This window comes from Balaenoptera acutorostrata, chromosome 3 (assembly GCF_949987535.1).
Source record: "Balaenoptera acutorostrata chromosome 3, mBalAcu1.1, whole genome shotgun sequence".
In the NCBI taxonomy this organism is placed as follows: Eukaryota; Metazoa; Chordata; class Mammalia; order Artiodactyla; family Balaenopteridae; genus Balaenoptera; species Balaenoptera acutorostrata.
In genome coordinates this window covers 53,981,490-53,996,574 of record NC_080066.1, presented here as the reverse complement: position 1 = coordinate 53,996,574, position 15,085 = coordinate 53,981,490, and the positions used below count along the sequence as shown (strand labels likewise).

The 15,085-nt window shown below is 36.4% G+C and overlaps 1 protein-coding gene across 1 annotated transcript in view; it reads left to right on the top strand.

Annotated features, from left to right (window-relative positions):
• GABRG3 (gamma-aminobutyric acid type A receptor subunit gamma3) overlaps positions 1-14,588 on the top strand; it is a 592,092-nt gene extending 577,504 nt beyond the window's left edge. Inside the window, exons 7-10 of the mRNA XM_057543487.1 lie at positions 4,748-4,900; positions 8,157-8,353; positions 8,640-8,699; positions 13,365-14,588. Coding sequence (XP_057399470.1) covers positions 4,748-4,900; positions 8,157-8,353; positions 8,640-8,699; positions 13,365-13,646 — 692 coding nt within the window. The 3' untranslated portion in view covers positions 13,647-14,588. The remainder of the gene's footprint in view (positions 1-4,747; positions 4,901-8,156; positions 8,354-8,639; positions 8,700-13,364) is intronic.
• Positions 14,589-15,085: the final 497 nt, after the last annotated feature.

Below are 15,085 nucleotides of genomic sequence, written 5' to 3'. Positions count from 1 at the left end.
AATCTGCTGGTACCACTAAGAAAAGAAGCTATAGTGAAATAGTTATGAAATTAAAAGAAAACGTGGAAAGCATATCTACAATTCTCTTCTAAGAATTTCCACAGTTTTGCAAAAATTGACCCTTCCAGAAACTTCTGACTTGGCCCAATGCTGTTTGGGTGAGGGGGTAGCAGTCTAGAGGAGCACCACTGAATAAGATCTACACTGAGAGTGAGAGAGGAGGTGACGCTGAAGAATGCATCATAGAGACAGGTACAGTTCCATGGGACACACAATTGCCATGTAAGTAAAAATATAGATCATCCATGCTGTTACTAATCATGGAAAAGAAAACTCTAAATCATTGGCCTTAGCCCTATGTCTTACAAAGATCTTTTTAAAGTCCCCACTCATATCCTGCTCAGTGAAAAATCAGGCAATGCACAATGGTGAAAAGATTGATTGCTCATTCAATAAGAATTCATTGAGAGCCTACACAGTCTCAGAAAGCAAAGAAAAGGGGCAGTGTTTGTTCTCATGGAACTTGCACTCTAGGTGGCAAGGCAAATAGATGGTAAACAAATAAACATATCTCATACACTTGATAGTGATAAAACCTAGAGAAAGAAATAAAACAAGAAGAAAATGGATTTCTATAGTTTGTGGCAAACCATTCTTATTTTATACAGGCTAATAGGGATCTAATATGATATTATTTGGGCAAAATCTGAAGGTAGTGAGAAGGTAAGCAATAGAGAGATCTGTGAGAATGATCTGGGAACTGGAAATGCAAGACTAGAGTGACAAAATTGGAGTGTTTAAAAATAGCATGAGGGTCAGTGTGGCAGGAGTTGGGGGGTCAGTAATAGAGACAGAGCTCCAACTATGGAGGACTTTGTTATCTAATCCAAGATCTTAGTCTAAATCTGGATGAGATGGGAAGTTACTCGTTGGAACTTGGCCAAGGTTCAGTATGCTCCCTATTTTAAAAGAATTGTGTTGGCTGCTGGAAGGAGCCTGCAGAGTGGCAAATTGGGCAGCTATTATAATAATCAGGTGGGATAGTCATATGCATTTGTTGGTAAGGTGTGGTTGGAAACTGAATATATATTAATGATTTTTTTAGTGGATTGAATATATAGTGTGATGTGAAGAGAAGGATCAAAGGTGACTCAAGTTTTAAGTCTGAGAGTTGACAGTTGCTGATCTGGATCTACTATGGAGAGAGCCCCATGTTCCAGAGTAGGACACAAGGGAAGAAGGAGTCATGGTTTGAAATGCCATTTAGACATTTGTGTGACCATATTGAGTTGATATTAGGATAAGATATCAGTGGTTCCAGAAAATGGCCAAGACTGTGTGAAACATTGATAATATTTAAACCTCTGAAATTAGATGACATCCTCTGGAAAAAAAAAAAAATAGAAGACAAATCCCAGGGCTGAGCCATGAGCTTGCTTATATATGGAGGTTGTGCAGGTATGTGTACATTTGCAGAAGTGGATGCATATAGAAGGAACATCTCTTTTTCATCGACTCCTAGAACTAATAGCAAATGTAGCTACGAATGTATCTGGCCTGAGAAACTTTCCATGCACATGTTTTCAGAAGCAAAGGAAGAGGTTTTGCCTCCTATGAAGACATGTTTTACCTCAGGCTTACATAAACATGTTAAATATGTATAGAAAAATATGATGATATGAATGAAAAATCCCGTGGCCTCTTCCTTCCAATTTGGGATGAGTGGCACGTTGGCTTTGTGGTGGTCTTCTTGTAGGGGACAGTGAAGTTGTAAATCACAATTCCTCCTCCCCCCGCTTCTCCAAGTCGAAGCTGGAAAATAGGAAACCTGGGTTCTCTGGAACGACTCTCTGTGGTGTGTCCCAGAACCTCACCAAGAGCCAAGACTTCCCTGGTGGTGTAATAGTTAAGAATCCTCCTGAAAATGCAGGAGACACGGGTTTGAGCCATGGTCAAGGAAGATTCCACATGCTGTGGAGCAACCAAGCCTGTGGTCCACAACTACTGAGCCTGTGTTCTAGAGCGTGATCCACAATTACTGAGCCTGCATGCCACAACTACTGAAACCCGCACACCTAGATGCAGTGCTCCACAACAAGAGAAGACACCACAATGAGAAGTCCGTGCACTGCAATGAAAAGTAGCAACCGCTCGCTGCAACTAGAGAAAGCATGCGTGCAGCAATGAAGACCCAACACAGCCAAAAATGAAAGAAGAAAGAAAAAGAAAGAAAAAAAGAAAAAGAAAGAAGAGAAAGAAAGGAAGAAAGAGAAAGAAAGAAAAAGAAGAGAAAGAAAGGAAGAAAGAGAAAGAAAGAAGAAAGAAGAAGTTATTTTTTAAAAAAAGAATCTGGTTCCAAAAATTTGGCCCTGACAGTCCCTTCTCAGTTTCACACCTGACAGTGGGACTTTCAGGCAGACCTCTGAGTTAGACAAAAGGGTATTCCAAACCCAAGATTTGGGGTCCCTGTTCAATTCAGGTTGGGGCAAAGTGAATCTATTTGCTAAAATGAATTATGTGCTTACACGGGAGTTGTCCTTCTGTTTATCTTACTGAGGAAATGGCAATGGTGGTTGAAGAAATGATTCAACTCTTTGTGTATTCCACTTGGGTTGTGTTCATAACTGTTAGAGTGATTTATTAGGCTTTGCTTTTTGTCTACTGTTTGTTTTCTGTAAATTAATAAACATTTAAATATCATATATAATTCAATAATATTTCCCAAGGAAATAATGTACCTTGACTTTCATATTACTTAGAAAAATATTTTTTTGGGTTTTTTTTTAAATCACTTCAGGTTAATCATTCTGATTCCTTTATACTGGAATGCTAATTTGCTAAAAAATTTAAATGTTTCTTGGGAAATGATCTCAAAATCGATGTTCTATCAGCCATCTTGAATGTTGCTATAACAGAACACCACATCCCTCAATAAATATTCTAATTTATTGAGAGGTATAAATTTATATGGGCTTAATATGGTCTCCCTGTCAATATTTTTAAGTAAAAATGGGACTTTCAGTATGATCTCTTCATTAAACAAATACCAGTTGATTGCTTACCAAGTAACATTGATAAACAAGACATATATTCTATAACCCAACTAATTTACTGTTTTTAAGGCAGGATTGTTTATATCAGTAATTATAGAAATAACTTTAAGTTGACTAAAGTTTAAGTCAACTTTAAGTTGACTTAGAACTATCTGGATGCACGTGATAGGAAAAGAGAAGCATCCTAGGCAGTAAGGAAAGGATGCAGCAACAATTGGGGAAGGATCTTGGCAAATCTGAAGACCTGGGGAGCTCAGGAGTGCAAAGAAAATGGGCGCAAGCAGCATTTCATGCAGAATGGTGTAGACTGTTGGGGAAGGAGAAATTCCCCCCTCTACCTCTCTTGAGTTCTTGTGGCTGGACTAACAGCTAATTGACATGTGACAAGGTTTGTTTATACAGGCTTCTTTGTGATAAGGAAGTGTTACCTCTAGATGCGGGGAGTACCCCTTTCACATGAGAGATTTTTTTTCCTGCTTTCAGAGACAGAGAGGAGGGTCAGAGTGTCCCTCTTGTGTTGGCATTTCTTAACGTTAATTCAAAATAATCAATATGCCATTGAGACACATTTTTGGGTGGCCTACCCTGGGTCCCAAATAGACCATAATAAAGTTTTGAAAATTTACAGGGGTAGCAAGATGCTGTGTTCTAGAAATATCCTTTTGGAGGCAGGACATATAATGGTCTGGAGTGGAGAAGGTTGTTAGAAGAAAAGCTGGGGGCTATGATAGTACCTGGCCTAAGTAGAAGAGCACTTGATACAGGAAGAAGAAGAGAAAAAGAGTCAGAGACGGTTTCTGGGTTCTCAACTTGAATACGTGAAAGGAGGACCTAAATTAAAAGAAGGTATTGGTGTGACAGAAATGATGATAGTTCACTATGATCAACATGAATTTCAGTTGCCGGAAGGTTGAATCCAGCGGGCTGAAGCATGGAAGTCAAGTTGGAGGAGGGGGGGAGACACAATTTCAGCAGGTCACTTAGAAAAGACATGAATATAGACGATTTTGGAATAAAATGTATGATGTATTAAACAATGCACCCTTTCTCAATCCCTCATGGAATCTTATGAAATTTCTAATAACATCTCTATTGATCCCAACTCTTTCATGTTGTGGCTTTGCTTCAGTAAGAATAGAGAGGAACATCATAAAAGGATTTCTTCTGTATTTCTGGGTTGGCACAGCCCAAGTACCTAGTCATGAAAGCATAAGATAAATATAAAAATATTAAACATAAAGCTCCATAAGCTTCAATTCATACTACAAAAATAAAAATATAAATTTGTTACAGGAGTTTAGATTTGAAAGTTTATGTATAACTCTGTTACTATTGAAAAAGCAAAGTGACAATGGATTTACTAGAGGGTTGAGATTTTTCTTCCCCTTGATTTTAAGCATGCAACATACAGCTGAACATTGGATAATGATCTGTTGTGGAATAAACGTGCATATCTATCACTTCTAATTAATATGTATCTTTTGCGCCTTTTACAGTAAAACGCCTCACACGACCATGGATATGATAAAAATTAACTTTAAGAACACCAGAATTTTGACTTTCCCGTTTGATGAATGCCGTACTTGAATAAATTTATCCGTTATTCATTTAACAAAATAAGCTATAATAAATTATTTCTTTGAATTATTGTAACACACAATAGTTGTGTTAATTTTGACAATACTTTATTACAGGTGATTATGTTGTCATGACTATATATTTTGAATTGAGTAGAAGAATGGGATACTTCACTATTCAAACATACATTCCTTGTATACTGACTGTGGTTTTATCCTGGGTATCATTTTGGATCAAAAAAGATGCTACACCAGCAAGAACAGCATTAGGTGAGTTCCAAAGCACCTTTGCTACCATTTTGTTTAATTTTAACTTAGAAGTATTCATAAAAACACTTTCAATAAAACGCCTAGTTCAAATGTAACTGATCTACTTTGAAGGCTACTTGATTCATGCTTGCTTTTTGGTAGACAAGTTAGACTGTTCTTCCTGACAGTAGAATTCCATGTGTGTACCTTAGAAGTTGAGGTTAGGGATTCAGAGTAAATCAACTGCAGCATCTGACACTGTGTTCTAAAGATGATATCATAAAAATGTAGGCATTTTCTGGAACTACCTCACTCAAAAGTTTCCTTATGTCAGTGTATGGAAAAAGAAATTACCACCCACCTTTGAGGACTGATGACACAAATGAGTAAGACTAGTCTTTGAACAGAAGTTCTGCTTGTCTAGAACAACTTTACCAGCAAACAAGAAAATGGTCATTCTTTTTTGACATAAACTTTGTAGATTATCAAAAGATTATATAATCTTTCTATCTATATTTCTTATCTATAATATAAAAATTCTTTTCATGAATTTTTCTCTGGCATCCAAAGTCCTCTTAATAAAACATTAAATTTCAGTGGTTTTAGGATTGTGCAACATGTTTTATATGTTTTTCTTTATGATAGGAATTTTGCCTAACTTTTTATATTTTGATTTATTAATACAGGCAATGTAAAATATAGAGGCTCTCCCCAAATTTCTTTCAGTAAAGAGAGAGCTGCTTAAATTTAATAGTCTTTACAAAGTCTCCTATATTACATTGAACATTTTCTGTTGGTTTTTTAAAAATCTTTGTTTAACAACAAAGTACTTTTTGAAAAAAATTAGCCTTTAGTATCCTCTGCCAATATTAGTTTTGCATGCTGATCAGAAAATACATGATAGAATTGGTAAATCAGCTGGCAAAAGCATAGCACAAATTGAGTAACTATTCTTGAGGTTATGACCTTACAAATTACAAATTCGGGTGTCATACTGAGAATGACTTTAATGATTAGCTCACAACTTGAGACTATGAATGTCCTTTCAAAGTGTCGCCATTGTGGCATTAAGAGGACAAAGATACTAGATACAGTGTTTGCACTTAATAGAGTTACAGACCAGAAGAATAGAGAAATGTCATTAACACCAGGATATTTAGTTAAGACAGCAGAATGGCTGTGCCTACTTTAGATAAAGCTTAAATCATCCTATGACAAGATCAAAGAGAACCACCAGTAAATCAATTATAAGAAAGCATTCAACGTTCTTTTTAAAAAGATAACTGTCAATGCTCTCTATAATGTATCATTTACAATATTGTGTATACAGTAAAAAATTACTAGACTTTCTAAGAATTAGGTAAATGTGACTCGATCAAAGAAAAAAGTCAACATCAAAATGCAACTCTGATGTTGAATCAGCAGACATGGGCTTTAAAGCCGCTATGATTACAATGTTCAAGGATTTAAAATAAAATAATGAATTACCAGATGACCAGATGGATAAGAACCGATGTAATATATTAAAAAAGAAATTCTAGAATAAAATGTATAATAGTTGAATTGGAAAAAAATCACTAGATGAGCTTAAGAGCAGATTGAAAATGGCAGGGGAAAAATGGTCATGGATAACTGAAGACCATCATATAAAATTTATCTAATCAGAAGAAGAGAGGGATTAAAAAGATTCAAAAGAATGAACAGAGCCTCAATGATCTTTGGGACAATATGAAGATGTATAACACAACTGCAACTGGTGTTCCAAAATGAAAAAATGAGATTTAAGAAGTTTTGAAGAAATTAGGGAAAAATACCCAAATTTAGTGAAAAATACCTACCTACAGATTCTGTAGACATGACATGGTCATCACTTTTTTAAAAAAGTTAAATTGGATATATATTTATTACAAAATCTTCTTTCATAAAAAAACTTGTCAATAGTGTAGACTTTTCAAATTTACAATGCATTTTTACAAAAAGTATCACAAATTGCTCACCTACAAAAGGGAGAACCTGGCATTCTATTTTCACTGAACTGATTAAAGAAACTGATACAAACAAGGTAACTTCATATGACCAAATGTTAAGAAGACACGGAGCAAGGCTGAAGGCGTTGACTTCTAGTTCATTATCCTGTACACTTGGTCAAGCTGTTTATGCTGTGCTGTTTGACTCATTCTACAACTGGCCCTTGCTGATTGCCAAGCCAGGGAGGCACTAAACTGGAGCTGGGATGCAAACTGCAAAGTTGGTACCTAATATATGTGCATCTGTCACGTATACCTGATCCCTGATTAGTATTGCTGGGCAGGTATTTTATAGTACTTCCTGCCTGTGTGACAGCTCTAGCATGTTCTAATTTCCTGCGGGCTCATCTAGGGGAGAGATAGCCTTAAATTTTTCACATGATAATCATCCAGTCATTTCACTCTTTATTTTAGTAGACTCCATTCCCTTTTCTTGTATTTCTTTCTAAACTATCCGTCACATGTATGACTCTTTCCTAATTTTTTCCCCACAGTCTTTGATTAAATTTTTAGTGTTGGCCGACATATATGAAATAGATTGAATCGAGTGTGATTAGTTAACTAATTAATCAACGAATCAATAAACTTATGCAAAGCACTTATTGAAATGCCTAGAATGCTAGGCACAATGTTAGGTAATAGGCAAGCAAGATGAGCAAGATACAGTCTTTCTCTTAAAGATCACACAGTCTGTTCAGGGAGACAAACTGCAAAGACATATGCAATTCTCTGTGAAAAGCAAAAAAGTGAGGTACATAGAAGGTACGGGAATAATGAAGCTGTACATCTTATCAGATCTGCCTGGGGTACTACAAAGCCGTTTGCCTCAGAAAAAGTGGTATACAGCTGAGTCTTCAAGAAAAAGAGTTTACAAATTGCATAGAGAAGGAGAAGTAAGACAGAAAATGGTTTACCTGGGCAGAAGAAAAGTGTGAGATGGGGAATTGATGGAAAGTATAGGGGACTGCAAACTGTATTTTCATTAAAAATATATTAAAGAGGCAAAATGTCAAAAAGTAGGAGAATAACTGAATAAACTGAAAGATAGCAACTTAATTCAGATATTTTTATGTTACTGTGAAGACAGTAATAATTTTATGGAAATATTGCTTACAAAATTAAACAATTACATTTAAATATATTCTCTTTATGCAATGTCAAGAAGTAGTCACATAAAAATAAAACACTGTGTTGGAATGGAGGGATTCTGTGTGGTCCCTTTCACAACTTGGTATGTGTCTCCTGTGCAGGCATAACCACAGTGCTGACCATGACCACACTCAGCACCATAGCTAGGAAGTCCTTGCCTCGTGTTTCCTATGTGACAGCCATGGACCTCTTCGTGACCGTTTGCTTCTTATTTGTCTTTGCTGCTTTGATGGAGTATGCTACCCTCAACTACTATTCAAGTTGTAGAAAACCAGCTACCACTAAGAAAAAGACATCGGTGAGATCCAGTAGCAACGATTTTCTGGGAAGGTAGTGGGAGGATAGTTTGAGGTAAATGATTCTTATTCATAAGATCTTATACAACATGATATAGTTTAAGAAGCCTTTTTAAAAAACAACACAGGTATTCCGAAGATATGAATGTGACATTCAAGCACACTTCAGCTTCACCTACCAGTGGCATGGACTGATGTAATCATACCTTAAAGATTACTCTTTACCAGTGATTTCTGATGCAGATTTCCATAGTAGTTTTCTAAATTCTTTTTCTGATTTCCTTGTAGTTACTATATCCAGATTCCTCAAGATGGATTCAAGAACGCATAAACCTACAAGCCCCTTCCGTACGTATAGTATCGCAAATGCAAATATTTCTGAGAACTCTGAATAAACTACAATTGAAAAATACTATTGTTTACATATGCACCTATTGGAGGCCAATGAATAATGCATGTACTCCCTTCCAAAAGTTATTTAATTCTTTAAAATATGTCCAATTCAGAACATTTGGAAAATAAAAGGAAAAGAATCACTCCTTCTACCCACCCCTGGTTAAAAATGTATAGCGTATATATTTCTGTAACAAAAAATTAATTATGAATACATTTCTGGGTCAAAATATTAATTTATAGGATCATTTTAATAATTGCATCATACATTCATGATTGATGCACAATCTTGGCAGGACACGGGGCTAATCCACACCTTTTCACTTTCAAACATTTTTATCATTACAGTTCTGTACATACTTGTAATAATTTACTTAGTATAAATTCCTAGAAACAGAAGGGCTAGACCAAAGATTGCACAGGTTTTGCCAAAATGCATTCCACCAGTTCATATTTCAACTCATTTATCCTCACAACTCCCATTCTACTGAAAGGACGCCGAGACGTTGAAAACCTAAGGCCTGTTAAATATTGATTAAGCCTTCACGATTTTTTTTTTAATTGTTATATTTAATTATTAATGTGCTTGAATTTTGAGTGTATGAAATGTAAGAATTTATTTAAATATTGAAAAATATGTCTTTAAATTATTGATGTGAGCTATCGCTTTTATCATATAACCATTTTTACATATAACTGTATTCTTTTACACATGTGAACTCACAAATTGAGTGAATAATTTATGCCCACCCATACACCACAGGTTGTTTTCTAACTGCTGATCAGCACCTTATGTTCAGTGCATTTCAACCAATTTTCATCAGGAGACTGTGTAGTTATCCATCCTCTTCAAGTGTGTATCATTGTAGTTCTGACAGAAGATGAGGACATTTTTACACAGTGAACATATAGTTTCGGCCAGCAAATGCTGCCAAATAACAACGCACTGAAAGGTAATGAGAACGGGTGGGAGTGGGTGATGCTGAATAAGAGACACAAATCAGAAGGAATAGCCTGAGGCTGGAGAGCACATTATATCTTCCGCCACTCTCAGCCTTCACATAGTGCTGGGAGTGGAGAAAGAAATATTGGCATCATTGGTGTAGAAATGATACTGACGAAAGAAGGAATAGCTACGAAGCTAGAAGAATTTATTTTTCTTAAGCGGAAAGTGAAATGACTCTGAAGTACATAGGAAAACAATTCACGTAGATAAAGAGCTCCAGGCCATGTGCAAAGACACAGAGAGAACTTCAACAGAAGTTCAGAAGAAAGACGAAGGGGGAGTTGGATGATAATGTCTTCAACTCTATTCTGAAAGATCCACATGTTATAGTTCAGGGGCCACTATCTCCAAAAAGGAAAAGCAGAGATGAGCAGCCTCTCGGCTTTGAAGGTCAGCAGCTGGCTCTACCGATGACCGTACATTGCTTTGGGGCAAGTTGTCCAAACAACTCTGTGCCTCGGTTTCCCAGCCCATAATCTGCAAGGCTAGTCCACTTTGAGAGTGCAGTAGTACATGCGGCCAGGAAGCACAGCGGATCTGAGGAAGTCACATTGATGCAATATGCAAAGAGGTGAAACAGGAGTGAGTTGGGAAAGAACCAGGCTGGGTTGAAGATGACTTTGGAGACTCGTTAATTAAAATATCTATTTTATTTTCCTCTAAGAATTTTATAGTGTCAAGCCTTATATTTTTGTCTATAATCGATTTTGAGTTTATTTTTGTGTATGGTGTTAAGAAGTGCTCTAATTTCATTCTTTTACTTGTAGCTGTCTTGTTTTCTCAGCACCACTTATTTAAGAGGCTGTCTTTTCTCCATTGTATATTCTTGCCTCCTTTATCAAAGATAAGGTGACCACGTGGGCATCTTTGAGATTTCTATACTGTTCCATTGATCTGGTTTTGTTTTTGTGCCAGTACCATATTGTCTTGATTACTGTAGCTTTGTAGTATGTCTGAAGTCTGGGACGCTGATTCCTCCAGCTCCATTTTTCTTTCTCAAGATTGCTTTGGCTATGCGTAGTCTTTTGTGTTGCCATACAAATTGTGAATTTTTAAATACTAGTTCTGTGAAAAATGCCATGGTAGTTTGATAGGGATTGCATTGAACCTGTAGATTGCTTTGGGTAGTATATTTTCACAATGTTCATTCTTCCTATACAATAACATGATATATCTCTCCATTTGTTTGTATCGTCTTTAATTTCTTTATCAGTGTCATAGATTCTGCATACAGATTTTTTTGTTTCCTTAGGGAAGTTTATTCCTAGAAATTTTATTCTTTTTGTTGCAGTAGTAAAAGGGAATGTTTCCTCAATTTCTCTTTCAGAATTTCGTCTTTAGTGTATAGGAATGCAAGCGATTTCTGTGCATTAATTTTGTAACCTGCTACTTTACCATACTCAATGTTTAGCTCTAGCAGTTTTCTGGTAGCATTTTTAGGGTACTCTAGGTGTTTTATCACGTCTTCTGCAAACAGTGACAGTTTTACCGCTTCTTTTCAATTTCGAATCCTTTTATTTCTTATTCTCCAATTGTCGTGGCTAAAACTTCCAAAACGCTGTTGAATAACAGCAGTGTGAATAGGCAAATTTCTCTTGTTCCCGATCTTAGAGGAAATGCTTTCAGTTTTCACCATTGAGGATGATGTTGGCTGTGGGTTTGTCATATATGGACTTTATTATGTTGAGGTTCCTTCTACATCTACTTTCCTGAGAGTTTTTTCATAATGGGTGTTGAATTATGTCAAAAGCTGACAGGACAGGAATAAAGATGCAGACCTAGAGAATGGACTTGAGTACACGAGGAGGAACAAGGGTAATCTGGGACGAAATGGGAGAGTAACATTGACATATATACACTACCAATTGTAAAATAGCTAGTGGGAAGCAGCCACATAGCACAGGGAGATCAGCTCGGTGCTGTGTGACCATCTAGAGGGGTGGGATAGGGAGGGTGATAGGTAGACGCAAGAGGGAGGGTATATAGGGATATCTGTATACCTACAGCAGATTCACTTTCTTATACAGCGGAACAAAACACATTATAAAACATACTACAATAAAGAGGCTTTAAAAAAAAGAGTAAATGGACATAAAAACTAAGCACAAGACGTAATTTTGGATTGGACAATAGACCATAATCTTTTCCTCTTTTTGCTCTAAAGAACATTTAGACAATTGCCAAATATAAAGTAAAATATAGTGATGTAAAAAAGTAACTAATCCTCCTCCAAAAAAATCTCTATTTAGGGCACAGTTTGAAATTTCTTGACAAATTTGTGGAATCCATTTTTAAAAGTGTAGTTTTCTTTTGTCCCAGATATCTTATTGTTTTTAGACTGGAACATCATTGAGCACCCTCTGACTCTCTAGTGAGCTGTCTCCTTCCCTGCAGAGGCTTCTGATGTCCATTTTGAGTCAGCTCCTTCTGCTGGGCCTGCCTGCCTGTAATGGCTGTGCTTCTCTGTGTGACCCTACACAGATACAAAGGATTGAAGACATAAAATGATGAAAATCTGGCTGAACGTTGTCAAAACATGTGCCATTTTTAATAAAGGCAGATATTTTCCAACTTGGGCTTGTTGGAAAGATACCAATACTATAAATTACCGTGGTAGAGTCAGGAATCTGGTTTTTTTCAGCAAACCCTCAGGTGATATTTACACCCTCTAGGGAGAGGGAGGATATATATCCACATTGAAACCTAAGGTATATGAAAGTTTTAATTTCTGCCCATTGCCTAGAATTGTAGATGAAAGTAGACAGCTGCACCATGATGCTCCTGACTGGCTATTGGCTTGTGCACAGTAGAATGAAGACATCTTGATTCAGGTCGGTCCACACACACAATCACTTCCCAATTAAAAGGATGTCCCCAAAGGCTACCAATAGTATCACCGAATGCTCTACATCTCTACCTGCTTCTCTGTGGTTTGACTCCACACAGCTACAAATATATTTAATCAAACTATTCTCTTGTATGTGTGATTGTAAACTGCCCTGTCTCCTTATCTCCGCCATACTGACTTCCACATCAGGAGAAGACCTTGTGAAGTAGAAAACAAAACATTCCAAATGTATACAAATTTTGGCTATCTAGAGAGGACAAGCAATGTCTGGTATCCACACATTGAAAACTCATTTTTCACCTGAATTGCATGGAACAGGGATATTCTCTCATCATCCCTATACACTTTTTTAAAAAAACTGTTTAATAAATAGAAAAAGAAAGAACTTTATACCACTCCACACTTTATTATATGTATTTTTTAACATTTGAGGAATTATATATATATATGTGAGTGTATATACCCAAATCAGAAGAGTAGTAGGCAGAACAGTGACTTGAAATGGCAAATACACATTTGAAAATACGCTTATTCTCCCTTATCATTAACCCAAGAAATACAAGAATTGCAAATTGCACTGTACTTTTTCTCTAATTAGATTGTCAAAGATTTGAACTCTTCAGAGCAGGAATGGGGGTGGGCATAGGGCAGGGCACTGTCCTCTTTATTTAGTGAACAGACATAAACTGTACTTATTGCTTGATTCACCTCGGGCTGTTCTTGATTCATCTCATGATGATTTTTGGTTTGTTCTTGTTGCCAGCAGAACTATTCTCTCCTTGATATGAGTCCACCACCACCGGCAATGGTTACCCTAAACAATTCCATGTACTGGCAGGAATTTGAAGATACCTGTGTCTATGAATGTCTGGATGGCAAAGACTGTCAGAGCTTCTTCTGCTGCTATGAAGAATGCAAATCAGGATCTTGGAGAAAAGGGCGTATTCACATAGACATCTTGGAACTGGACTCATATTCTCGGGTCTTTTTCCCTACATCGTTCCTGCTCTTCAACTTGGTCTATTGGGTGGGATACCTGTATCTCTAAGTATTCCTCCTGGTGATAAGTGAAGAGTGTTAGGTTTCCTTCTAAACTTTGGCCCTACCCAGACCAATAGTTATCAATTGGAGTAGCAAGGAAAGATACTACTCAGTTTATCTGAAATTATGTAATACCTTTGAGCAGCGTAGGAGTATGTGGCAAATATTTCTATTATGTATTTCAGACTCACACACACATGAGAGCACACAAACAGGTTAATTCAGTTTTAAAGTGATATTCTTGCTAATCTTTACTGAATCTGTAACGTGGTGATATATTTTTTGGATATTGGAAGCAGATGCCAATTTCCTTGTGAAGAAATCTGTGAAACCTACAAGTAAATATCTGAGAAGCTCTATTAGGCCCCGACCCTTTCTGTATCTTTTCTTTGCAATGCTTGGCAGCACCAGTGTCCATCTATGCGAAGTCACTGCTGGCCAAGATACACTCTACTGATCTCAGCGCCCAGGCAGTCTGAGTTCAAGTGTGAACTGCAGTGAGTTACCACCCAGTTTCCTCTCTCTGTGGCCTCTTTGCTCTGGCGCCACCTTCACTGGTTTGCATTCTTTTATCTAATAACTTCACCCTAGGCTTGGGAATGGTGTATATGCATCATCCACAAGTTTTCAGTAGAGAAAAAAATTCTAATTTTCAAAATTCTCATGTGGTTAAAGTCAAAGTTGTTTATTATCTTTAAACACCAGTAGTTCAACATTTTACCTTGAGTTCTGTTTTGCTAGACCAAGGTGAACCCCAGAGTATATGCTATTACGGGTTCAATCATTATCTTGCAAAGATGGGTATACAGCATTCACAAGCCGTTGTTTTGAAATTGTTTTCTAGAGTGTGAAAGAAATATAGATAGAATTTTTACAAAACTTTCTTAGTGAATATTAACTTTCAAGTCAAATCAACTTTAGATGCAAAAAAACATGGGTAATGGCTATCATCAATGGTATATTTTGAAGAAAAAATTATTTTATACTTTGAAATATGGATATGTAGCAAGATTCCAAAGAAAAAAAACCTTGAAATTGTTACTCTTTTGATATTTTTATAACACAAAACCAACTTGCTTCTTGATGTTAGTTTTTTGTTATAACTGGATGCTAGTATGTACTTCACATTACTCTTCAGAAGCTTTCCACCGTTGATAGGAAAAGAAAAAGTCCTACCGGTAAGTTAACAGATAAACATCTGTTAGCATTATTAAAATTTTCGCACTAATTGTGTTTTTCATCTTTCTCACCCGAAAATTGTATTTGTTTTATTGGAAATCACATTTTATTTTATGTATTTGGATATATTACTCTTAGTATCAAGTGAATGCAGATATACTGATTTTTATCACGCAGTTTTCAAGGATATATATATAATGTGAGATACTGAGTTTCTTCCCGTCAACTTCCTTCTTGTCATTTGAGTTTTTAGTTGCTACATAGGCC